Source organism: Cyphomyrmex costatus, unplaced genomic scaffold, assembly GCF_001594065.2.
Source record: "Cyphomyrmex costatus isolate MS0001 unplaced genomic scaffold, Ccosl1.0 scaffold159, whole genome shotgun sequence".
Classification (NCBI taxonomy): Eukaryota; Metazoa; Arthropoda; class Insecta; order Hymenoptera; family Formicidae; genus Cyphomyrmex; species Cyphomyrmex costatus.
In genome coordinates, this window is record NW_017275598.1 from 787,861 (window position 1) to 811,556 (window position 23,696).

The 23,696-nt window shown below is 32.7% G+C and overlaps 5 protein-coding genes across 6 annotated transcripts; 1 reads left to right on the top strand and 4 right to left on the bottom strand.

The window, feature by feature from the left end:
• Positions 1 to 1,623: 1,623 nt before the first annotated feature.
• On the bottom strand, positions 1,624 to 4,635 carry Rassf (Ras association family member). Its single transcript, XM_018536769.1, has 10 exons — positions 4,490 to 4,635; positions 4,067 to 4,161; positions 3,835 to 3,965; positions 3,506 to 3,581; positions 3,278 to 3,418; positions 3,041 to 3,214; positions 2,471 to 2,971; positions 2,113 to 2,395; positions 1,810 to 2,029; positions 1,624 to 1,749 (listed from the first exon to the last, which is right to left on the bottom strand). The coding sequence occupies exons 1-10, from the start codon at positions 4,527 to 4,529 to the stop codon at positions 1,689 to 1,691; spliced, it is 1,722 nt and encodes a 573-aa protein (XP_018392271.1). The 5' UTR covers positions 4,530 to 4,635; the 3' UTR covers positions 1,624 to 1,688.
• Positions 4,636 to 5,220: 585 nt separating this feature from the next.
• LOC108771480 (protein PET100 homolog, mitochondrial) lies at positions 5,221 to 6,538 on the bottom strand. Its single transcript, XM_018536789.1, has 2 exons — positions 6,248 to 6,538; positions 5,221 to 5,531 (listed from the first exon to the last, which is right to left on the bottom strand). Exon 2 carries the CDS (start codon positions 5,520 to 5,522, stop codon positions 5,280 to 5,282), a length of 243 nt encoding a protein of 80 aa, XP_018392291.1. The 5' UTR covers positions 5,523 to 5,531; positions 6,248 to 6,538; the 3' UTR covers positions 5,221 to 5,279.
• A 1,324-nt stretch (positions 6,539 to 7,862) lies between these two features.
• On the top strand, positions 7,863 to 15,458 carry LOC108771499 (serine-rich adhesin for platelets). Of its 2 annotated transcripts, none has more exons than XM_018536816.1 (10): positions 7,863 to 7,905; positions 8,546 to 8,716; positions 8,838 to 8,971; positions 9,159 to 9,297; positions 9,380 to 9,595; positions 9,670 to 9,881; positions 10,080 to 10,384; positions 10,468 to 15,122; positions 15,215 to 15,276; positions 15,360 to 15,458. In XM_018536816.1, exons 1-10 carry the CDS (start codon positions 7,863 to 7,865, stop codon positions 15,456 to 15,458), a joined length of 6,036 nt encoding a protein of 2,011 aa, XP_018392318.1. The 2 variants fall into 2 exon arrangements, with proteins under 2 accessions (XP_018392318.1, XP_018392320.1); XM_018536818.1 differs by having other exon boundaries at positions 15,221 to 15,276.
• Positions 15,459 to 16,290: 832 nt separating this feature from the next.
• Positions 16,291 to 17,670, bottom strand: Ssb-c31a (single stranded-binding protein c31A). Its single transcript, XM_018536786.1, has 4 exons — positions 17,537 to 17,670; positions 17,044 to 17,100; positions 16,687 to 16,909; positions 16,291 to 16,450 (listed from the first exon to the last, which is right to left on the bottom strand). The coding sequence occupies exons 2-4, from the start codon at positions 17,092 to 17,094 to the stop codon at positions 16,368 to 16,370; spliced, it is 357 nt and encodes a 118-aa protein (XP_018392288.1). The 5' UTR covers positions 17,095 to 17,100; positions 17,537 to 17,670; the 3' UTR covers positions 16,291 to 16,367.
• A 2,260-nt stretch (positions 17,671 to 19,930) lies between these two features.
• On the bottom strand, positions 19,931 to 22,790 carry Fip1 (Factor interacting with poly(A) polymerase 1). Its single transcript, XM_018536779.1, has 4 exons — positions 22,457 to 22,790; positions 20,806 to 21,723; positions 20,285 to 20,619; positions 19,931 to 20,180 (listed from the first exon to the last, which is right to left on the bottom strand). Exons 1-4 carry the CDS (start codon positions 22,634 to 22,636, stop codon positions 20,057 to 20,059), a joined length of 1,557 nt encoding a protein of 518 aa, XP_018392281.1. The 5' UTR covers positions 22,637 to 22,790; the 3' UTR covers positions 19,931 to 20,056.
• Between the last annotated feature and the right edge of the window lie 906 nt (positions 22,791 to 23,696).

A 23,696-nucleotide genomic window follows, 5' to 3' on the forward strand; every position in this document is an offset into this window, starting at 1 on the left:
GTAAACGTGGCTCAGTATATGTTGCTTTTAGCCTTTAGATGAAAATGGGATGGATGCAATCGATATCAGTGACTAAGCGTGAAACATGACTAGCTTGAAACGGCGATTCCATAGATTCGCGACGTGTTACAATATTTGACGATTAATTGTTGCATGTAGCATTTTGTTTTGCGCTCTGTAATTTATTTCGCATAACAATAGTCTCGGATTGCTATATCAGAATATATCTGACAGCAATTGTGTATGGCTGAATACATAATACATGTATATCCACTTATATCTGGGCCACGTTGACATGCAAAGGATAGAAGACTTTAAATTCTTAACAGTTATTATCGACATCTATTCGATAAATGACTCCTCGTTCATTAAACGGATCTCTTTTAAAAACCGATAGAAAAATATGTTTTCATTATTTTTTTATCACTTCATCAAGATGTCGGAATGCTGAAAAATTGTGATAAAACACAATGTTCTATCCATCATGACAGTAAAATTTTATGTGATTATAAATAACATTTATGCAGAAAAATATCAAATATACCTCTTCTTGATTTTTCATTAATTTAATTAATTTTATAAACAATAATTATTGCAGCACTAGTAATTTATACTAATATTGTTTGAATTCTTAATATAATATTGTAATCCTTGCTTACAATACAAAATAAATTGAAAATATTCCTGAATTTTTCATTAATTTTAATTAATTATATAACAGGAATATAAGAATAACATATTTTACATATTACGTCTATTTTATATACAGGGTTCTCTAATCTCGCACAGAAAGATAGATAAAATCGAAATAAATATAGAAGTTCTATAGCGCGCTACCTCTCTTGCCTCTCTAATTGCGCTGCCAACGCAGCCTATGTCTGAAAAAGTGGGCCAGGCTATACCTTGTGTGGCCGGAGCGTTTCTCAAAACGCGCTCACACATTAGTACAATTTCAAAAATTAATATCTGTAATAATATTGCTAGACTCGCTAAACGGTATGAGACTTTTGTATTTATTTCGATCTTATCTACCTTCCTGTACGAGATTGGAGAAGTCTTGCGGGACACCCTGTGTGTGTGTGTGTGTGTGTGTGTGTGTGTGTGTGTGCGCGCGCGCGCGCTTGTGCGTGTATATAATTTCGTGTAATAAACGCAAAAATTTGATATAAAATCACTAGAGATTCGATCTCCATATTAAAGTATACTATTAATAGCAATTTCATATGTAACAATTATAGAATAAATGCAACATAAAAATTTAAAATGGAAGAGAGAGAGAGAGAAAGAGAACATATCGAAGTATTATGGAATTTTTTTCTACAATAAGTTACCTAAGCTTTAAATCTTAAGCTATAAGAAATTGACCAATCATAATCGATTATTCTTCTTATTCGATTGTGTGTGTGTGTGTGATTGGTTAATTTCTTATGATTTAAGACTTAAAAACCTAGATAATAGCTTATTGCAGAAAGCCCATAAGCTACAAAAATGTAGACGTATATTGTATGGTATTTCAGAAATGCTTTATGTCGTGGATTATGTCATGTTACTGCAATACATACCTTCGGCATGATACGAGTTATAGTTATAGATTCCTGCCACATGAATATTTTTTACAGAGAAATTTTTTAAGCGCTTATAAAAATAATTGCGTGGATATCCATGTGAACATTCATTCATGATTCTATTTATAAACGAACTTTTAGCTCCTCCATTCTTTGTTTTATTCTTCTATGCATCTCTTTATATCTGAAATATCGAATTATTATAATATTGCGATTCTTATATTGACAAATATTATGTACTCACTTTTCTTTTAAGACAAGAATTTGACGTTCCTCTTCGTAATGATAACGTTGTAGTATACCATGGCATTCTGCTACAGATAAATTAAGAAACTGTGCGACATCGGAACTGATCTCAGGCGTGGACAACTTATCGACCAGGAACAGTCGTGCTACGTTCTCATGAGGACCCAAGACTACTCGAACTTCTAAAGGATACTCGTCATCCTTCAATCTTCTTTGCTCTGAAAATAATACAAATTGCATATAGTGAAAAAAAATATAATCACGAATAAATCAATTTCCTAGAGAATCGCAGTTTTCTTACCACCATTGTCGCGGACTACAAATAATGCAAAGTTATCAGACTTGGCATCGACTTTATATTTGTCCAGCATAAGATTAATAACTTCTTGGGTGTTCACTAAACTCGTCACCCAAACGGACATCTGCGACCCGTGAGGCGGTGTGAAGAAACTAGTCTCTCGGTTGTAAAAGTGGCCGTTGATCGAGCAACGACGTCGTAATCGACTTCGCGATTGACGTCTACCGCCCGGACGTCGTCTGATCGCAGTGGAACCTTGTTTACGACGCAAAACGACACCATCCAGCTGCAATTAGAAGATAAATTTATACGTGCACTTAAAATTATGAAGCCGATAGAATAAATATTCGCGATAGAATACTTCTAATCCGCTGTCTGTAGACATAGTCATATTGTCGTCCTCCCTGAATTGCAAAGAATTCACTGAATCCGTGTCACTATCAGTTCTATGTCTCTGAAGACAATCAGGACCGGACAACGATCGATTCAAACCCTTTTCGATCCAACTATCGTCGGTACTAATTGACTTGTTGCTGGGATTCTTTTCCAAGTTATCGAAGTACTCTACTCTTCGAAGCGTTCCATTTCGATTAGAAGCTCCTAAATTACAGACAGGAGTGTCTGTACTAGAAGAACTACCTATGCTGTGCGTTGGTGTACTATTTAAGCTACTATCGTTATCTCGGCTAGTGGTATGGTGATTGGGGCTGCTCGTTTCTGAATTTTCGCGGGAATCTGATCGATCGAGACTCGACTGAGACGAGAGTGGTGGCGTATCTACACTAGATTGCGAACTTATTGACGGAAGATTCTCAGGCATCGTCTGATATAATTTATTACCATCTTCGACTTTTCGTTCCACCTACAATCATACTTCTCCAGTTTATATCTACCAGTTTAATGAACTAAATATAAATATTAAAAATGAAACCTGTAAGAGTTCGTCTAATTCATCCCATTCCATGTTCTTAACATCCAATTTCATGGGCAAAGTGAGACTCTTTAAATGATCGGGCGATGTTGGAACAGACTTTGCATTATTCTCCGTACTGCTATCCAATGTGTTCTTAGATAGCTCATCTACCTTATCTTCATCTTCGACATCCTATTATAATTAAAAGCAATAAATAGATATTATTAAATCTTAACGCAAATAAAAATGACAAACCTCAGAAACACTGTGCCTGCATGAGTTTCTATTTCGTGCAGTAACTACTGTACGCTGATCGTCATCTTCCTTCAGATGAATTACACCACGGACTCCCCAATAAATTCTTAATGCACCTTCTAGTATCAATCTTCCATTAACCTGTTTTAAATTTTATTTATTTTTGCTTACAGAAAAATATTCTTTACAATAAGAACTTAATACAAATATTTTGAAAAGCCTTTATACCTCACGACTTCGAATTCCTCCACTTTTGCCTTCATAATACTGATTAAAAACTTTCAACTTGGATTCTAAATGTGATCTAAAAAGATATTTATTTTTAAAAAATTATTTAAATAATAGATTATCTAAATAATAAAATATTTAGCTTCTTCAGTAAAACATTCGACTGTAGTGATTTTGCAAATTTATTTTAAATAGAAATCCTTCGATTTTTTAAATTTAGATTTATACTAAAGCAATGAACACAAAGTAACAATATTATACACTATCTTAAAACAAATAATACAAAATGTATATTAAATTATTCATATAGGATTTTTATACGTGTTTACCTTGGTAAAGATGGTCGACTTTCCTTTTTTCCAAAACTTGTATGTGATTCTACTCTTGTACCATGACCGAATAACTGAGGTCCAAATAGTGCTCCATAGCAAGGAACATGACAATAAGGCACACCTTTGTGCTAATTTTAATACAATAACAGAATATACATTATAATTATTTTATATGTGCTACAATATAAATTTATAACTGAAAAAACAATAAATTATTTATTTAAATTACCTCTGCATGTTGTCCAGGATTCAATCGCTTTCCACATTCCTCACATCGTAAACATTCTGGATGCCAGTCATATCCCAAAGACTGTTTACGTTCAGCTAAAAAGTTGATATATTTATTCGTATTCTAAAATTTAAACTTTCTCTGAGAGTTACAATATTAATGATAACGAATTTCCTATTATTATTTTATATTATTATACAAACGTATACCGATTTTAAATTATAAATAATCAAAATAATACAACAACAAGCAGTTTTGATTCTTTACTTTATTCTAAATATAATACATAACCGAGTGGTCCGAATGATACTCATGACGTCCAGTAACAAAATGAATCGATCGTTTTGCTCCAAATCGCGAGTAGCATGATACTTGTCAGGGTGAGCATGTCGCTTTGACAAGTTGCAAATCGCAAAAACTCACCGAAATAAACGGGTTTGCCGCATTTGTGGCACTTCCACATGATGACGGACACACGGCACCCTGGCGGGACGACAACGGGCGTGTTTTCGTTGGAGTCTCGAACAGTTTAAACCATTTTGTTTACATTAGCCGAACATTTCACTGATTGGAAGTGACATGCGGGTTAATTACACAGATGTTACTAGCATGGTGATTCTCTCTTGACTCTTGGTCTAGAGGAGGTCTAGAGGAGGTATTAAACAGCACACCATCGTTTTCTTTCCTCTATATGAACAAACGCCACCTAGACTAACTCGTATCCTTCATAACATGCACCATAAATTTGTTGGTGATAAAATACACGTTCATAAAAAGATATTCAAAGACATATGATATTGTTAATCCCTCAAAAACGGAACAAAATATAAAAACAATTAATTTTTTATAATGTAAAAATATATTCCGCTCAATTATATTTATTCTTAAATAATAAAAAGTATCTTATACAATAAATCTTATATAATAAATATCTTAATAATAAAGAGTATATTACACACACAATAAAAATATTTTACAAAAAAATTTCATAAAATAAGATGCTTAAAAAATAGAAAAAATAAACTAATTTTCTTACAAATCCAAAATTTAAGTTTTTTTCTAAAGAAAAATATGAGGATTAAAAACAATCTTCATCAATATTTTTATTTTTACTAATTGCTAATTATCTAAAGATATTTTAATGTTCTTGTTTTGTACAAAAAAATAAATTTTACTACTGCTATCACAATCAAAACATTACAATATATTTTCTTCACTGTTTGTTTTTACTCTGCCTCTCCAAAGCATCCAAATGTTTCTTTTCAATGTTAACATTAAAGTCGTAAATAAAGTTTTCCATTTGCTCATATACTTGTTTACTTTCGGTTGGGAAGTACTCCTTTTTTGCTTGTATCACCCATTTATCAAAGTAGGCTGGCTGATTGACATAGTGATATATTCCAACAGGAAATGATAAATAGAGAAACATCTTAGCTACCTCAAATACCCAACCCATTTCCAATACCTGAGGAATATAAAACATTTAGTTACAACCATCTGTTTTCAACTCATATGGATCATTTATATTGATTGTAATCTGACAAATTACACCATAATTTGTAAAAATGATCTAATCATAGTCAACTATTCTCTTTTCATTTGACTGCTATTGGTCAATTTTTATGATTAAAACATAAGTTAACAGATAACAGTTAGTATTAATAATTCTTTATTCATAATTTAATGATCAAATCTAAAATCGTTTTCTCTATTATAATTGTATTCTATGATCAATATGTATAGAGCAATTTTTAATTCATTGATTAATTAGTTGCATTATATAGTAAATGTAGTTTTTAAAAAACAAAATTACATTTGCTCATAATACAATTAATCGATTGATAAATTAAAAGACTCACCCATATTATATGTAATTCTTTACATTTATCTAATTCAATTGTAACACTATTTATACTTTTTATACAAATTTTTCTTCATTGTGTAAAGCGCAAAAATTACATTAGAATAATTGTAGTTAGCACATGTAAGCACAATTGTTATAATAAGTAAGTTTTGCTTGATATATATCGGCGTTTACGTAAAGTTATCTGCGCTTGACTCCTAGGGTCCTTTTCTTTCCAAGTTTGTTTTTGAATTGTAGTTAGGTTAAACATTCTGTTAACACGTACAATGTTGATAACTTTGTTTTATTATTGATTTAATTATTACAAAAAATCATACCGTATTTCAGCTGTGAAAGCAGAAATCCTTTATTTATATTTGATAAACAAAAATGTGACAACCAAATATTCCAATAACAGGGTACGTTCAAGAGCAATTTATATCAAAGACACTTCTTGCTCGTGTTATTGATCCTGGTTCCTACGAACGGTGTAAATCAGTGTAAACTTCTTGATCAAAATAAATAGATCGACGATATGACAGCAATTTAGAAACGCAGATGATAAAGTCACAGAGATTATAGTGACCTTAAATAAACGTTAGAAAAGACAATTATACAAGAAAAATAAAAAAAACTTGGCAGAAATATTTTAGATTATTCTTCGATAATATTTTAATCCGTATGTAGACATTTTGTCACAAACTGTGTAAATAACACAAGGTACGTTAAACCGTAATCACGCTACATACAGGCTTCAGACCAGTGTAGCCAAGCGATTTTGAAAGAAGTCCCCTATAAAACAACATGGCTACGTTTCATTTCAGGCGCGCATTTAAAGGCCGCAGCACACACTTTTGCACGACGCATAATTGCATAAAAAAATCAACAAATAATTCTTCTTTTCCTCCCGCTTCACGGAAGAGAAGTATCTTGATTGGTTGATTTGCTTATGCACTATGTATTATGCATCATGCAAAAGTGTGTGCTGCGGCCTTAAAGCTGGTTCTACACAGTTGCCTTCAAATTCTCCATTTTAACAAGTTTTAAAAATACAAAACTTTTAATATATATAATATTTTGTTTATATATTTTTAATTATATAAAACTGATGGAATATAAAAATCTAACCTACATCGCACTTCTACATACATTTCATCATCGCGCTTTATTACATTACGTGGTTCTGTGCATGCGAGACGTCTCTCATCAGGGTGCGTCCTGATGGAGAAAGAAATAAGCGGAGCGGAATGAGAACGGAACATTGATAGAAAAGAGATAGGATTGTTCTATCTCTTTTCTATCAATGTTCCGTTCCGTTATTTCTGACTCCATGTGACTGCACGATGAAAAGTGTCGTCCGGGCGGTACTTTATAAATCTAGTGACTTTAAACTTCAGTCCAGTTGTAGCTATTTTGTTTTCTCCGGCGCGACGACTGCGGCGTCCGGATGGTCCCGTATAATGTCAATTGTAAAAATAGTGAGATTTATGAGTGGAAGATTCGAATACAGCCGCGAAATATAAGTTGAAAAAACAGGGTGATATTCCCTCAAGCCGTAATAGTGTTGTTCTTTTTACATTTCTACTTAATCTTACGCTCGACGACGTTAAATGAATCTTCTAATTATAGCGCAAAAATACGAGCTGATGTAAATTCCAAATACCTGTAATTAAAATCTGTAATTAAATGTCTGTGTAAACGATAATTGCAACAAATAGTCTCGTTCCTTTTCGAGAAGAGAACAGTGAAGCGTTTTTCATTTTTTAAACTCAAATGTCGAATTTGAGAAAAGCGAGAAGCTACACGTTGGTAGCAATGCATTACAAATGTTTGGCATGTTTGCCATTTGTTGCCACTGTTGAGACGCAATAACGTATTTGAGAATAGTATATCGTTTACCTTAAAATTGTGATGTTTCGATGAAATTTCCTGAGAGATATATTCGACGCTATCATGGAGGCTTTACTACCGTCCGAGATCGCGCGACTGGTACTCGGTAAGATCTAGCAGAATTAAAACCAAAACATCGCGCGTAACCTTTCCCGCGAGAACGCCATCCCTTTTTTGAGGAAGACTGCAGCCTTTCTTATCTATGTGTTATAACGTGATTTGATCGTATTGCCTTCCATTAGACGTTGGAGGCAGGAATCAATAAAAAAAGAAGAATCTATATGTTATTAATTCGCTGCCTTTGCGTGAAAGAATATATCTTTTTTACGCCATCGAATTCTTTCACGCAACTGTATTGTCTTCTTAATATCTTCATATCTAAAATACATGCAAACATAAAATGTAGCAAAGTATCTTACATTTAAGAGTAATATTGATATATATTAAGCATATAAATATTATATAACTGTACTAAAATTTTCTTAATAGAAATAGAAAAACTCTTTTATTAAGTATGTTTTTTTGGGTGTGTTTGCTTGTTTTAACTATGTTTTTACATGCTTAAATTTTGAAAAGAATGGAACTTTAGACAGCGCAACAAAGAAAATAATATTTGTCATGTATTACAGTACAGGAATGTTTTTGTACTTCAAAAATTTACTTCATATATTACTTTTATTTAATAGTACTGATCAAGTTGTATGGTTGATTATGTAGTAAACGTGTTAAAAATTTTTTATTTCTAGGTTACTTGGAAGATCAAAAATGTTTTGAAGCAGCTAAACTGTTTTTAGAGACATCTCCGCACTTGCAGGAATGCCGTACAGTACTTTCTTGTGGAAGGAGATTTAGTACTAGAGTTAATGGTCTAACATTGATGGATATTATAGAAAAGTTGTCAGCCATCAGTTCTATGAGTAAATAATATAGTGTCAATTAAATATTTAATTTAAATTTAAGTAACAATAATAAATAGATCTAGACAGTATATTTTGTAAATATTTAGCTTACGTCCAAAACATATGCTATTTCTTATAGTTCAAGAACGGTTAAGTAAAGCCACTGACTGTGAACAGTTAAAGCACTGTGGAGATTTAATAGAGCAACTCAAATTTCTTGTAGAAGAACCACGTGGTCAACGCTTTGTTGTAAACATTAATGTACCTTCACAGGTAACTTATCATTAGCTTGATTAATTATTTTCCACAGTATTCTAAATTTACAGAAATCTATCATATTTAACATAATGGAAAGGCATTCACAGGGAAGTTTTAAAAAGAAAAGCTGTACAATATGTATAATATATATATAAACATTAATAATATTTAAATTATATAACATGTTTTCCATGTTTTACAGAGTAATACACAAACATCAAATGGCTCACCTGTTATTGCAAACAATTTACGGAAAAGGCATCATAGTAATAGTGAACGAATTAAACGTAGTATTAAATCTCAATTAAATTTAGTACAACAATCTGAGATCATGAGCCCACGTATGTTTATTTATTTTTTTATTGATTTACAATGTTTATATAATATAAACAAGATTTTGATAAAACTTATGTCTAAATATAGCAGCGAGTTGTCACAATGTTGACACAACACTGTTAGAAAATCTGCCTGGAAATATTGATTTATTAAAACAGATAGATTGCGCTGCTCTCTCTTATACAGAGAAAAGAGATGAAAATTTCGCACAGGAACTTCATAGACAATGTGATTCTGATAAAAATAATATTGAAAATAGTATTGCTACACGTAATAGGAACAATAGTACTCGGTTAAGTTCAGGTAGAATTATAAAAACAGCAAACCAATTATATAAATCAATAGACAAGTTTATAGCTTTATTTTTCTTTATTTAGATGATGTTTCAAGTGTACGAAGTTGCGAAATGGACATTGACGATAAAAGAAAAGAAGAAAACAATATAATTAGTACACTACCTAAACAATATACTACAGCTACAAGTACGGAAGAATTATTGAGTTTTTCTAGTACAGAAGTTCAAACTATTCCTTATGAAATACCTGAATCAGAGTCCGAATCTAATGATGTGCCTATTGAAAATCTTAGTGTAAGCATCTAAGTGATTAATTTTCTATTTGTATGTTTGTATTATTTACATTAAAACAATTACTAATAATTTATTCTATATTTACACAAATACAATATTCAACATTATAATTTCCAAAAATTTACTTTCCAAATCACTATAAGTGTACAGCATTATATCATTAAATATATTCTATATGCATGTTTATATAATTTTCAGATATTAACAAAGGAAATGTTGAATCGTGAAGAATTACAACAATGTATTGCAGAGAACATCAACAGAGCAATTATTCCTACAGAGTTATCTTTGAAAGATGACAATTTGAATGATTCAATTATCGGTGAAGGGAACACTTCATTTATGGCTGAGATGAATTATGCTATTAAATCAATTGTTGAAACAACAGAGTCCGACCCTGTATTTATACGATTTATTGCTGAAACCATTGGGGTGCATACAGAAACAGATACAAGTCCAGAGGAAGATGGTGAAGGAAGGTTAAGCCATACACCTGCTAATGAGTGCGTATGGACTTTATATTCTTTGAATATTTCTTGTTAAATTAAATACTATACTTTTAAAATATATATTGTAATATTTTTAGAATACAAAAAAATCAAATGGAAACAGATAAGAACAATATTAACTCAGCAGATCCAGTGGTAATAGATACTAAAGTATTTACGGAGAATGGCACAACGGATGTTCCTTTGAAACACAGACTTCGTAGTTCTTCAAGACAACAATATAATAGAATCGAAGACGAAATCGACAAAACGAAAGATCAAGAGAAAGATCGGAATACTTTAGAAGATCAAAATGCAGCAGCAATATTGAGTATTATAAATGCTAATATTATTAATAGTGTGTCTGATAGTAACAAAAAGACTCTTGATGAAAAAGAATTAATAGTTGTAAATGACGATAATGAACAAAAAATGCAAACAATGATATCTACGATAAATAAGAATGACACTGTAAAGCCATTAGAACCCTTAGACATAGAGAAAACTGATGATGTTATTCTACCTGCAAGTAATAATGTACAACCTAAAGTTAAAAAATCGATAAAACGACTAAGACCTACGAAACCTAAACGCGATCAAACAACTAGTGATAATCAATCTAATTCTATCGAGTCCAATACAATTCAACCTATAACAGAACACGAAATCATGGCTATGCCAACATTGATAGTATGTTCAAAAGACGAAATGAATAATTTTTTGATAAATCGCTCGTCAACTGTTACATCAACTTCCACTTCGCGTTTTGTTCCGATTGCTCCAAAAGATCCAAACAGAATTAATGAAACTATGGAAACTTTATATCTAAGGACAGTAAATGTGGCACAACAATTACCTATAACTAAGACATTGTCATCCATAATAGAAGAACCAAACGATCCTGTGAACCAAGTGGAATTATTACAATCAAAAAACGATAACGTCAATAAACGTTCAACAAATGTATACCAAACTGACATGACGGTACCTATCGTCAATATTGATCAACAGGTATTAAATCATCCGGTAGAACCGGTGCAAATTAATAAACTCGTTGGAAGTGAATCGATAACGCTTTATGCCAATGAGATGAGCGCTAAAACGTTATTGGATAGTACCAATATGCCTATGATCAATCTGGAAGAAAACATCAGCTTATCGGATAGCGGATTTTCTCCATATTTAAAATTTAATTGTAGCAAAATCAGCCAAACTCATAATCTTTCAGACATTGATTTAGCGCCTGTGATAGAAAATATGGGAAATACGACAAATAATAGGAACGAACAGTTACCTAAGAATGCCGATGTTATTACCAAACGCACTCCGAAATCTTTGTTAAAAAGTAGATCCAAAAATCATAGATTAAGCTTGTCCACGCCGCGCAAACGGAGTAGTCACATAAGGGCGCTTGACTTTAGCACTCCTACGAGAACGACAAGAAAAACGAACGGGGATGGAAACTCTCAGTTTTCGTCTACATCGGTGAAACGTTTGAAATCTGTTTGTAGGACTTCATTATTTAGATCACCGGCACTTTCTAATACTTCCGCTCAAAAACAGAAGAGTCCAATAAAAGTTAGTCAGCCTTATAGAATTCCCATAGCTACTAGAAGCCCTGCGCCTAAACTTATGGGTGGTTGGGATAAGTACAATGGGGTTGGTGTTATTATAGGGGAAGTTTCTCCACATGGGAGTACAAGCGCATCTTGTTCTTCCTCGGAGGATAAAATTGTTCAACCTAAGCCGTCTAAGTCCTTAGCAGGAAATTGGGATGCTGATTTACGTAAGAATATAGAGTTGAATAAAATAGACGAGAAAGAGAGAGAGAAAGATGAGTCGGATACCAAGAAACCCGTAAAGAGGAAAAAAAATTCTGTCAAAGATAATGAGGTATGTAAGAAAGCTAAATACAGTTCTCGATCAACGAAGAGCAACGATGACAGAAAAACTAGTAGTAAATCAAAAGTAAAGTTTAAACATGATACGGAAGAAATCAATGAACTGAAAGATAATTCTCAAGAAAACATAAAAATAACAGAGCCGCAAAGTAATGAGAAAGAAAATATAACAAAAACTACTGTTAATACTGTAAGTTTTATGACGAACAAATCCGATAAAATTTCAACTAACATCTGTGCGGCAAAAACAAAAAGTATAAACGCGTCTAGCAACGATACAGCAATATCCGAAAAGAAACCTGTAAAAAAATATGCGCAACTAAAAACAATTTCGACTAATTTAAGGAAGTCTGATAACGAAAAAGAAAAAAACATGGAAGTCGCACAAATCAATATGCAAGTGTCTGAAGTTTCGAGAACTTTATCCGTAGATAGTACACAACATATCTTGCGTATGCCGGATATGATAAGTTTGGAGACACCTAGAAAATTTGACAACATATCTGGTCCTCCACCGACGCCAAGAGTATTGAGTCCTTCTAGTAATCTAATTACTCCGTTTATCAAAATTAGCGAGGATTCTTCTAAAATACGTAGTTTTATTGCTACCCCAGAATTTCCGATAACTCCGGGCATAGCTATAAGTCCGAAAGAGGAGATGACTAGAGATGTTATAAAAAGAGACGAATACAATTCCCCATACTATAAACCCACTTCTGAGCAAGTTCAGGAGTCTGATCTAAAGGTATCTACCAATAAGTCAAAAGACAACAGTATACACGAGTCACCTATTTTATCTTCATCGCACGTACAATTACATTCGGTGCACAATAGTCTCACTTCTGGTAATACTTATCAGACATGTTCTTCTAAATTAGAGATAACGGAGTTCGAAGTGATCAAAGAGAATTTACCGAAAGAAGAAGCTATCAAAGAGTTCAAAATTGCGTCTACTTCTAAAGATTCAGGAAGCGCAGAATTCAACGCTTCCATTGTAACAGATCACCACGAGGATCTAATACAGATAAATGAATTTAAAGGCATAAGTCAGCATCAAGAAATAATAACCGATGCCAACGATTCTCACAATGATTCTGAGAGTAGCTCGTCGTCCAACACATCATCGTCATCATCGTCGTCCTCGTCATCTACATCTAGCAGTTCGAATACATGTTCTCCAAACGAGAAATGTGACAAAGCTCCAAGTAAAACATGCACAGACATTAGTAGCGATTTCGCGGAAAAAAGTATTAACGCATCGAAAAATATAAATGATTCAACGAATATACAAAATACACGTAAAAAATCAAATAATGCGATTGAAACGGAGTCTTCGCCAAATAAAGTATTCGCGATTACGAAAACTGACGATCAGTTAAAGGATACATTAAAAGAAACTCCAGCTAAAGATGAAACTTTGTTAAATGAGGCTGATATTTCGGAAACGCCTAGCAGCTCAAAAAGTGGGGTAGAAATGATTAATTTAACGACAAAGATATCGGCAATTATGACAAAAGACGAAAAATTATTAAAATCAAATAAACCGGCAAAGAATAACAGTAAAATACAAACTAATAAACCGAGATCACTGCCAAAGATAATAGATATACAGTGTATTCAGCCAGCATCGATCCAGTTACCGAAATCGAATAAAGATGAATGCCAATCCGCGTGCGAACAAAGCACGTCTTTGCATAATAAATTAATGCAAAGGCATTTATTAGAGGAAAAACGACAACGCATCATGGCTAAGATCAAAGATAACTCAAAATTGAATTCTTCTTGTGGAACAAAGCGTAAACGCAATTTAACAAACAAAGCAGCTTCAGAAGCTTTAAAGAAGTTTGGTAGAGGAAATCGAACTATACGTCCAACGGTAAAATATTCCAAAGATGTTATTAAAAATAATGTCGACAAAGATGAAATAGGAAAAACACTTAAAAATATCGATGTACAAGAACAAGTATCAAAAACAGAAAATTCAGAGAAATATATTCTACAAGAAACATCAGCTCCGGATAAAGGAAAGCATGATGAAACGGAAGATAAACAAAATAAATTAAGACAGTTTTTGAATGATAAATCTGATTACAAAATATTAAGATATAAGGTGGATCAAGTGAAGCGCGACTTATTCAGTGATGAGGAGAATGATTATAAAACATCTTCGACAAAAGATAATAAAGCCAAGACAATCGATACAGAAATTCAAAATTCTAATCTTGTTGAAGCTTCGGGCAAGGAGAACGCCAATGTTGAAAAGCAGGAATTATCGACCGTTCTTCAATGTTTACAATTAGTGCCAGCGTCTAAAAAGGAACATTTAAATCATAGTAAAAGTCATCAAGCTGAACAACAACACAAAGAACAGAGTGAACCAGAAAACAAAAGTAATAATGAGTCGCACCAAACAGCCGATGTTCATAATAATAAAACAGAGTATCACTTCGTATATGACGATAGTATACCGATGAAAAAGAGAAGAAGAAGATATAGTGGACATGAATTACAGATCGAAATTAATTATGCAGATCTCTCTGATCCGAACCCCGTTGAGTGCATAAAGATAATGAAAGCTACAGAATTCGAAGAAATACTTAATCTCCTGCCTAAAAAACGAACAGTGAATAAAAAACCTCGCACAAAAAATGAAAAAGTTTGCGAAACACCTAGGACGGACAAGGACGTACTTAATCTAAAAGATAATACCACAAGACCTTTGGCTACATCATCTCCTGTAGATGAACCATCAAGAACTAAAATTAAAAAGACGATTAAAACTGCTGCAACAAACAAAACTAATAAGCACTCTGATACAAAGAAAAAACAAAAACTGGATAAGCAGGAAAAAGGTAAGATTGTAAAAATTTTTTATTTTTGATAACATAAACTTGTTTTTTTTTTATCGTAAAAATCAGATACCGCGTGGTATAAAATGTTTTAGTTTCAGATATCACTACCAAAAGCCGAAAGAGAAAACTGTCAGAAGTAAAAGAAACAAAACGGGTAATTAATTAATTTAAATAATTTATACTTATTTCTAATATTACTATTATACAGTAAAATGGTGTTTATAATTCTTTATTTAGATTGAAAAGAAATGCCCGACTGATCCACAAGCATTACTTAGTAACTTAGATGAAATGGACCTGAATAAATTCCTATCTACTGTTCATGGACCTGAATAAATGCTCTCTTTATTGTATATATGTATATGTATAAAAATGTAAATATATCATCTTTGCTATTTTTTATATAATTATATGTAGTATTATTAAAAGTGAAGATAGAGTATATATATTGTTATACTAATAATTTAAATTATTTAACATTTATATATCTCTTCAAGTCATCATTTTCCAATGATAAGCATTTCTTTAATTAAATATTTTTTTAATATCGGTTTTGTATTGAGTATTTATTTTCTTTTAATTTGACACAAAATATTTTTTTTAAATTAATTTATATATAATTTATTTATAATTTTTAATTGAATATATATATTGTATACTACACATATATGTATACACATGTATGTATATAGGTTACATATTATCTATGACAACACAGAATTTATTATATATAGACTGTATTCATAATTGACAGTATTAATTAAATTTTGTTTAATATTATAGTAACAGGAATACTTTAACAAATATCCTAAAATACTTGGAATTATTATATTTTTGTAGTACATAACGTGGCATTCATGATACTACTAATTGAAAAATACACAGTAATATATGGCATTATATAATACATTATAATTTATGATTTAGAACAGTACACAAAATTTTATGACAAATCAGATATATTAGTTTTCAGGATATTACAATTTTATTCGACATATAAATAGCAAATAAAATATTTAATTTAATTTATTTATTATTGTTTAATTTTTTTATTACAAATAAATGCTAAACATAATTTTATTAATAAATAGAGAAATTTTCCGAATAATACACTTTTATATTTTATATAATCTTTAGTTTCACAAAAATACTTGTAATCTAATAAAAAAAATACAGAGTGACACACTTTCAAAATCTTAACATTGAAAAAAACATTTTTTAATTGAAATTCATTAGAATAAAATTCTAACTTTTTGATTTGGCCACTTTATCCACCTCTTCCACAACATCCATGAACTTTTGCCACTGTTGCATAGTCAAGAATATTCCTATAAAAATATTGAAATTTATAATAAATTTTTCTGAATATTTTGACAAATTTTTTTATATTTTTTCTAATTGATTATATATTATCAGCTGTAAAGTTTATTAAAAAATTATTTTTCTCTTTAAATTAAACATTTTTTATTACATAACTGGCTCTTAGCCCTTCAATTGTTCTATTTTGTTTTATTCTTATAGAGCCTTATTATTACTTTATCTAAAACAATTACAAAACTATTACCTTTCTTCCCAGGTTTTAAATCACCGTCCTTGTCATAATACATCTCTCGGATGTCGACATAATATTTGCCTTTAAAGTTTCTCACGTTTACTTGACGATTGTTGCCCAAATCCCAAACAGTTTCGTCTTCAGTTTTTGCCTTCTTTGCCGGTTTTTTCTCATCTTTTGTCATTTTGTTATCATCTTCTCTTTCCCTTTTTTGCTTTTTCTTTGATTTTACTTCCTATAAACAAAAAATGTAAGTGTGAAATATATTTGAATATAAGGTAATTATTTAAATCCTCAGCTTCTAAGTAATGAAATTAGACTCGATAGAGTTCAGGATTAAAGTAAATAATTATCATAAATTATAAATACCTCTTCACTGCTATCATCACTGTCAGAGAGATATTCTTTTGACTTTGGCATCTTCAACTTCAAAATGAAAAAAATTTAATATCGTTTTTGAGAAAGATTATTAAATGGACTATCAAACACACACACACACACACACAATGTAATAAACTTTGCTAGCTTTGCTAACTTGCTAAATTTTATTTACAGTGGATCTTATATATACAATGATATTATATATAAATAAATTTGTCACCTTCAAAAATATTTTATAGATTTTGAAGTGGTAGTCATTACTCCATGTGACACTGGTGTGTGTATGTGTGTGCGCGCGCGCGTGTTTTGCATGCAAAGATCTAACCTATACTTTCATTTATGTTATCATATTTTGACAAATTGTTTCTGCAGCATCTATCACTTTCAAATAAAAACTTACTATCAAATACTTCTCATTAGCAAGTTTGTTAAATTGTGATATTTATAAAATTACGTATAAATGTTATGAAAATTAACATACCAACTATATTTCTTGAGCAAATTGAGGTGTGAATCAACCAAAATCGTTCTTTTTCGTCCCGTTTTGCTCTTTGACTATATAGTCAAGGGTTTTACTTTAAGAGGATGAACCAAAATCAATCTTGGTAAAATGGCCGCGTCTGCAAATAAGAGGATGAACCAGGATGAACGTGAACAATTGGACAAATTTCACGTATGCGCAGTAAAGCTGGTTCTACATTGGACGCAAGCAGTAAATTGCATGGACGCAAGTTTGTTGCGACAGCCAATCTGAAGCATTGATTTAAAAATGTAAGCTTGAGATTGGCTGTCGCAACAAACTTGCGTCCATGCAATTTGCTGCTTGCGTCCAATGTAGAACCAGCTTAATGTTAGCAGACGCTTTATTCCCTTAAGCCCGATCTACAATTGCGTAAACGTAGTTATAAGTGATTGTAGTTATAAGAATTGACCAATGACAGTCGAACATTCTCCTCGTATTCAACTGTGATTAGTCAATTCTTACAACTACGCTACGTTTACGCAATTCTAGATCGGGCTTTACACATTATGCGTTAGGGCTGAGCATAAGCACTGCCGTAAAGGAGCCTACAGACCAGAGCGGCGCGGCGGTGAAGCGTTTCCAGTGTGCTGGAGCCATAAGGCCGGAATCAGACTACGCATTGAAAATTGAGATTGAAGATTGAAAGATTGAATTGTGGCTAATCAAAATAATAGGAGTTAAAATTTCTTTATCATCATTGGTCAAATTTCAATTTTCAATCTTTAATCTCAATTTTTGAGATCTGATTCCGGCCTAAGGAAACATGGTGTGCTCGTAACTAAGCCCATGGCACATAGAAAAACGTAAGGCCGAAAACGTAATCAGTAAGCGAATTGACCAATCACAGTTGAGAACGTAAGCGGCGGCCGCTTTGCAGCGTTTGAAGCGCTAAGTGGACCGCAACCAGCTGGAGTCATATTGAGCGGAAATTAAGCGGGGATCACAGACTTTTGCATAACGCATAATACATAGTGCATAAGAGAATCAACCAATCTGAAGCCCTCCTTTCCTTCTACTTCAACGAAAAGAAATACTTTGATTGGCTGATTCTCTTATGCACTATGTAATATAAATCAACACAACATATAAACATTTGCCATAAAAGAGCCAACACAAGTAATTCGTGTGTAACAAAAATTCTTTAATATGAAATTAATTAAATACATAGTCACTTATATATAAGTGACTATGTATTTAATTAATTTCATATTAAAGAATTTTTGTTACACACGAATTACTTGTGTTGGCTCTTTTATGGCAAATGTTTATATGTTGTGTTGATTTATCACAAGAGCCTATATATATTATATTGTTTTATGTAATATAAAGCTTGTGTTTGGACCCTTACAGCGGAACAGTGAAACCAATCAGAACTGTACAATCATTTACTGCTTTACTTTCTGTGATTGTGATTGGTCTCGCTGTTCCGTTCCGCTGTAGATTTCCGCTCAATGTGACTCCAGCCTTAAGGTGCTTTTTCATGCGCAGCACGCTGCAGCAGCAATTCGTTACTATTGGTTAAGAATTTTATGTAAGCTAGATGACGCAATTCCGGCGCAAGATACATTTTGCCGCAGTTAGTTGAAGTTGAACCGAACGAACAGCAAGCAGCAAGCGGCAAAATCGAGAAAGCGTACAATATGTCCGTCGTTTCATTATGAAAATATTATTTATTGCAATAAATATTAGGAAAATAAACGAAGAATGGCTTCGGATAAGGTACGAAAAATAAAGTATAAAATGATCTAATTTACGAACATGTATCCGTACCTTATCCGAAGCCATTTTTCGTTTATTTTCCTAATATTTATTGCAATAAATAATATTTTCATAATGAAACGACGGACATATTGTACGCTTTCTCGATTTTGCCGCTTGCTGTTTGCTGTTCGTTCGGTTCAACTTCAACGATCTGCGGCAAAATGTATTTTGCGCCGGAAGTGCGTCGTCTAGCTTACATAAAATTCTTAACCAATAGTAACGAATTGCTGCTGCAGCGTGTTGCGCATGAAAAAGCATCTTTAGACTTGAAACTATTGTAGATCCGGACTAAGAGTATTCAATCAGATGATTTCTATTTTGAGTGATTCAGATAAATTGGAATTTATTCGCCGTTTTATTAATTTTTTGCATCGACGAAATTAAAAAAATTTTTTTAAAAATAATATAACGTAAAAAATTTTCAATCTTCAATCAATCTGTAAATCCAACTTTTATTGTTTGCATTAATAATTTACTCATGTCAAAAATTATATTATTTTTATAACTTCCGCAAGAACAGGTAAATATTTCATTTCTTATATTTGACAATTAACTTTATATATCTTACAATTAGCTTTACGAATAGTTTTACTGATGCGATGTTCAACAATCAAAATCTTATTTTATATAAAATGATCATTAATTAATTCTATGATGCACCTCATATGCTATGACACCGTAAATTAAAACAGTGAAAGGTTTTATGTGTACACATATTTATTCACTTTCTTCCTTGGAACGCTCTCTATCCGAGCGTCTAGATTTCTTCTTACGCGACCGAGTCGGACTCCGTGATCTCGATTTGTGTCTACGAGATCGCGATCTTGATCTATGTCGATGTCTAAAAGTATCAAAATTAATATATATTAACATATTTTATAGAAAACACATTATAGTGTCTGATATAAAATTTTAAGAAAAAGAAAGAATATATATTATTATTACCGATCTTTATGTCGATACTGAGATCTGGATCTATCACGCTCTCGATCCTCATCTCGCGTCATAGAATCTCTATCTCTATCGCGATCTCTCATCATGGAATCTTTTTCTCTATCACGATCGCGATCTCTATCCTTGTCCCTATCTCTACTCATAGAATCCATTTCTCGGTCTCGATCTCTGTCTCGTTCCCGGTCTCTACCATCCCTTTGATCACGCGGCTGCATCAAAGGTGGAATGGATGTTGGTGGAACCATTGTAGGTATCGTCTTAGGTCCCATATCTTTGTCGTCTTCACCTTCAGTCATCGGAATTGCTAGATTTGTCGGCTGCCACGTCTTTAAAAAAGAAAAAAATTAGCTTTATTTTTTCGGAGTAAAACATTTCCTAAAATATTATAGAATAAAATTATCTAATGTTAAATATATATAGCAGTTTTTAAATTATATAATATAACATTAGATAAATTCAAATTTCTATATATAATGTTATTTTCACTAATTGTTTATATTGTACATTCTTACTGGGTCATTGCCCCATTGGTTGTCTTGTGTAGGTTCATAACTCTGATAATATGGATCAGTTTCTGGTATATAAAACGGCGTCGGTTCTCCAGCATATCCTGGTGGAGGCATGTCAAATGGTGGCGGTGGCATTCCTGCTCCAGGAGGCGGTACGCTCATGTCAGGGAAACCTGGTTTTCTAGAATATTCTCTCCTGTCGGCAGTCATAACTTGTATAACATTTCCCTTTGGTGGGGATTTATCTAGATTTCTTCTGGAAGCTAAACCAGAGCTTCCTATAACATCTATAGTTCCTGCCATTTTTCTTCCAGGTGGTGGGCCAGCTCTCTTAGGACCCATAATACCAGAGTATTTGCTATTGTCATTGGTTATTGCCACTTGAGGCATTCTCATGCCACTTGGATTACTACCACCACCACCAGCATTTAAGATTAATCCTACTCCAGACTCGCTTCGCATTCGCTTCTGACGTTCGCAATATGCTCTCCAGGTGTCTTCATTGAAACCATAGTTGAAATAATCTGTAATATCTGCACCAGGTTGTCTCCATGGTTTATCCTCCAATTGATCTAAATTGAATTCATGGGCTGGTATCCCATTGATAACGCCGATAGTTTCAAATTCATCTATACTGAACTTTCCTGGCTGTTTGTTCAATTTATCCGATACACCAGATGTATTTGTTAGCAATCCTCCTCTCTTGATATTTAAATTACCATATGTTGGCGCTGACTTGATGTCACCAATAACAACATGTACATCGTCATCGGAATCAGATTCACTGGCAGCTTCACCATCTTCCTGACTAGAAGCATCTCTTGTCCCGTTTTTACTTACATCTAAATTTTCTTCTTGTGCATTATTCAACAAAGAAGATTCTTCATCACCATCACCAAGAGAGTCGGTAACTTCTTGTATCTATAAAAAGAAACAAATTCTTTAAGAACAATATTAAAATATATGAAAAGGTTAAATATTCAGTAAGATACAAATATAATATATATTATACCAGAAGGTTTGTGGGTTATCGCTGTGTCTTCCTTTATTATTGATGCCAACGTTTGTGAACCATGCCGTTCACTTTATCAGGACGAGGAATATGCTGATACTTGTGCGCAGATACAGTATCAGCGTATCCCTCGTCCTGATAAAGTAAACGGCATGGTTCACGAAACGTTGGCATCAATAATAAAGAAAGACACAGCGATAATCCATAAACCTTCTGGTATAATTGAAGAAAATACCCGTGAAAGCCTCAAATACATAATATAATATGTATATTAAAATATACAAATTAAACAGTTTATACTAAATTTATTTCTTTCTTTTCTTCCTAACTGATTTGTGTATTGCTCAAGTTTCTTCTTCTCTTAGATTGAAAGCTAAGTTAGATGTCTCCGACTTTCTTTTAAATCTTATAACACTGTACCTTGTAAAACACTGAAAATACAATATTTACTGTTCATGTACAGGTTACATCGAATTATTAAAATATGTGCCTACATACACACATAATTAGAAAGACTGTACATGATACAAAATATCAAACGTACTAAATCTTCGATAGTGAAATAAAGATAAGATAGCTTTGCATAATGTCTTGAAGGGAATCAATTAATTGTAAACGATCAAGAGAGAGGTTAGATCATACCTCAGATGGTATTTCATCAACACCTTCCACTTTTTGATCTTCCTGCATTTGCAAGTTCTCCTGAACTTCGGTGAGTGTCGAATCATTTTGGGGAACCTCTAATTGAATATTCGTTGAAGTATATTCCTTGCCGTCGGTGGAATCTCCGTATAACCATTGATCTTCGCTTTCATCCGCCATTTTTCTTGAATCTGCGTTATTCGTTTACCCCATGGTGTAATAAGAAAGGTGAAACGTTCCAAAGTTGTGCAGTAGCAAAACGAAAAAGCCAATCACTGCTGGAGAGATTTTGCATATGTGCATCGTATATGTGTGATCACGTGTGATCTATGAGACTGTGTTGGTCTATATATGTGTAGTGAATATTGTTGTGTAGTGAATAATTGTTACTTTTATATTGATTAAAAATGTAATAAAAATGCTCAAATTATATCTGTTGCTAGTGGCTTACTAATCTTGTTTATTACTTTGGTTATTTGAATCATCGATGTCGGTAGAGTTATTATTTGAAGGGCCCTCGAGCGCGTGCAAAAGCGAGGAAAACTTTGCTCCAAGTTCTAGGTTTTAACAATCATTTTTCCCGTAATCCTTTTTTAAGAGAATATTTATTACTATTATACAGCTACCGAAAAAGTGAGTTTGGAGTGATTCTGTAGCTAGGAAATAAAAATAAAGATACAAATCTTGAATTGTACGTCAGGTTAGGGAACCTGTCATTTTACACGTGCCTCTGGATTTATTTTTATTATTTCCTAGCTACAAAATGACACCAAGCTCACTCATTCGCCACCTCTAATATTAATACATATTCCCTTAAAAATAGATTTGGAATTAAAATAGATTTGGAATTATGTATTTTCGCTCCACACCGGATTGGTAGATACAGCGGGTCACGTGAATATCACGTGATTAGTCCTTCCCCCATCGGCGCAACGTTTCACCTTTCTTATTACACCATGGTTTACCCAAAGAATAGGGAGAAGAAGAATGGAAAATAGAAGGCTTGCGACCAGCGAAATTGCGCGCCATCTAACATTTGGAGTGTTAACTGTTTGGTCGACAATGTTAGGGTCTGAGCACAAACACTGCCGTAACATTTTACGACATACTCAGGGTGCAGTCCCATGGAGCGTATCGCGCGTATCGCGGATTGGCGGATCGCCAATCACAGAATCGTTCTGTTAGATCTGTTTACAAATTTTGTAAACAGATCTAACAGAACGATTCTGTGATTGGCGAT

Excerpts from the sequence above, each read along its gene's own strand:
- Rassf (XM_018536769.1), bottom strand. The coding sequence starts at position 4,529 with ATGTGGAAGTGCCACAAATGCGGCAAACCCGTTTATTTCG. Across the intron at positions 3,966-4,066 it reads ATCCTGGACAACATGCAGAG|CACAAAGGTGTGCCTTATTG; the intron begins GTAATTTAAATA and ends TATTAAAATTAG. Across the intron at positions 2,972-3,040 it reads AATTAGACGAACTCTTACAG|GTGGAACGAAAAGTCGAAGA; the intron begins GTTTCATTTTTA and ends GTATGATTGTAG.
- LOC108771480 (XM_018536789.1), bottom strand. The coding sequence starts at position 5,522 with ATGGGTTGGGTATTTGAGGTAGCTAAGATGTTTCTCTATTTATCATTT.
- LOC108771499 (XM_018536816.1), top strand. The coding sequence starts at position 7,863 with ATGGAGGCTTTACTACCGTCCGAGATCGCGCGACTGGTACTCG. Across the intron at positions 7,906-8,545 it reads GATCGCGCGACTGGTACTCG|GTTACTTGGAAGATCAAAAA; the intron begins GTAAGATCTAGC and ends TTTTATTTCTAG. Across the intron at positions 9,596-9,669 it reads TAGTACTCGGTTAAGTTCAG|ATGATGTTTCAAGTGTACGA; the intron begins GTAGAATTATAA and ends TTCTTTATTTAG.
- Ssb-c31a (XM_018536786.1), bottom strand. The coding sequence starts at position 17,094 with ATGCCAAAGTCAAAAGAATATCTCTCTGACAGTGATGATAGCAGTGAA. Across the intron at positions 16,910-17,043 it reads GTGATGATAGCAGTGAAGAG|GAAGTAAAATCAAAGAAAAA; the intron begins GTATTTATAATT and ends TTTTGTTTATAG. Across the intron at positions 16,451-16,686 it reads TTTAAAACCTGGGAAGAAAG|GAATATTCTTGACTATGCAA; the intron begins GTAATAGTTTTG and ends ATATTTTTATAG.
- Fip1 (XM_018536779.1), bottom strand. The coding sequence starts at position 22,636 with ATGGCGGATGAAAGCGAAGATCAATGGTTATACGGAGATTCCACCGAC. Across the intron at positions 21,724-22,456 it reads TTGATGAAATACCATCTGAG|ATACAAGAAGTTACCGACTC; the intron begins GTATGATCTAAC and ends TTCTTTTTATAG. Across the intron at positions 20,181-20,284 it reads CAGTATCGACATAAAGATCG|ACATCGACATAGATCAAGAT; the intron begins GTAATAATAATA and ends TGATACTTTTAG.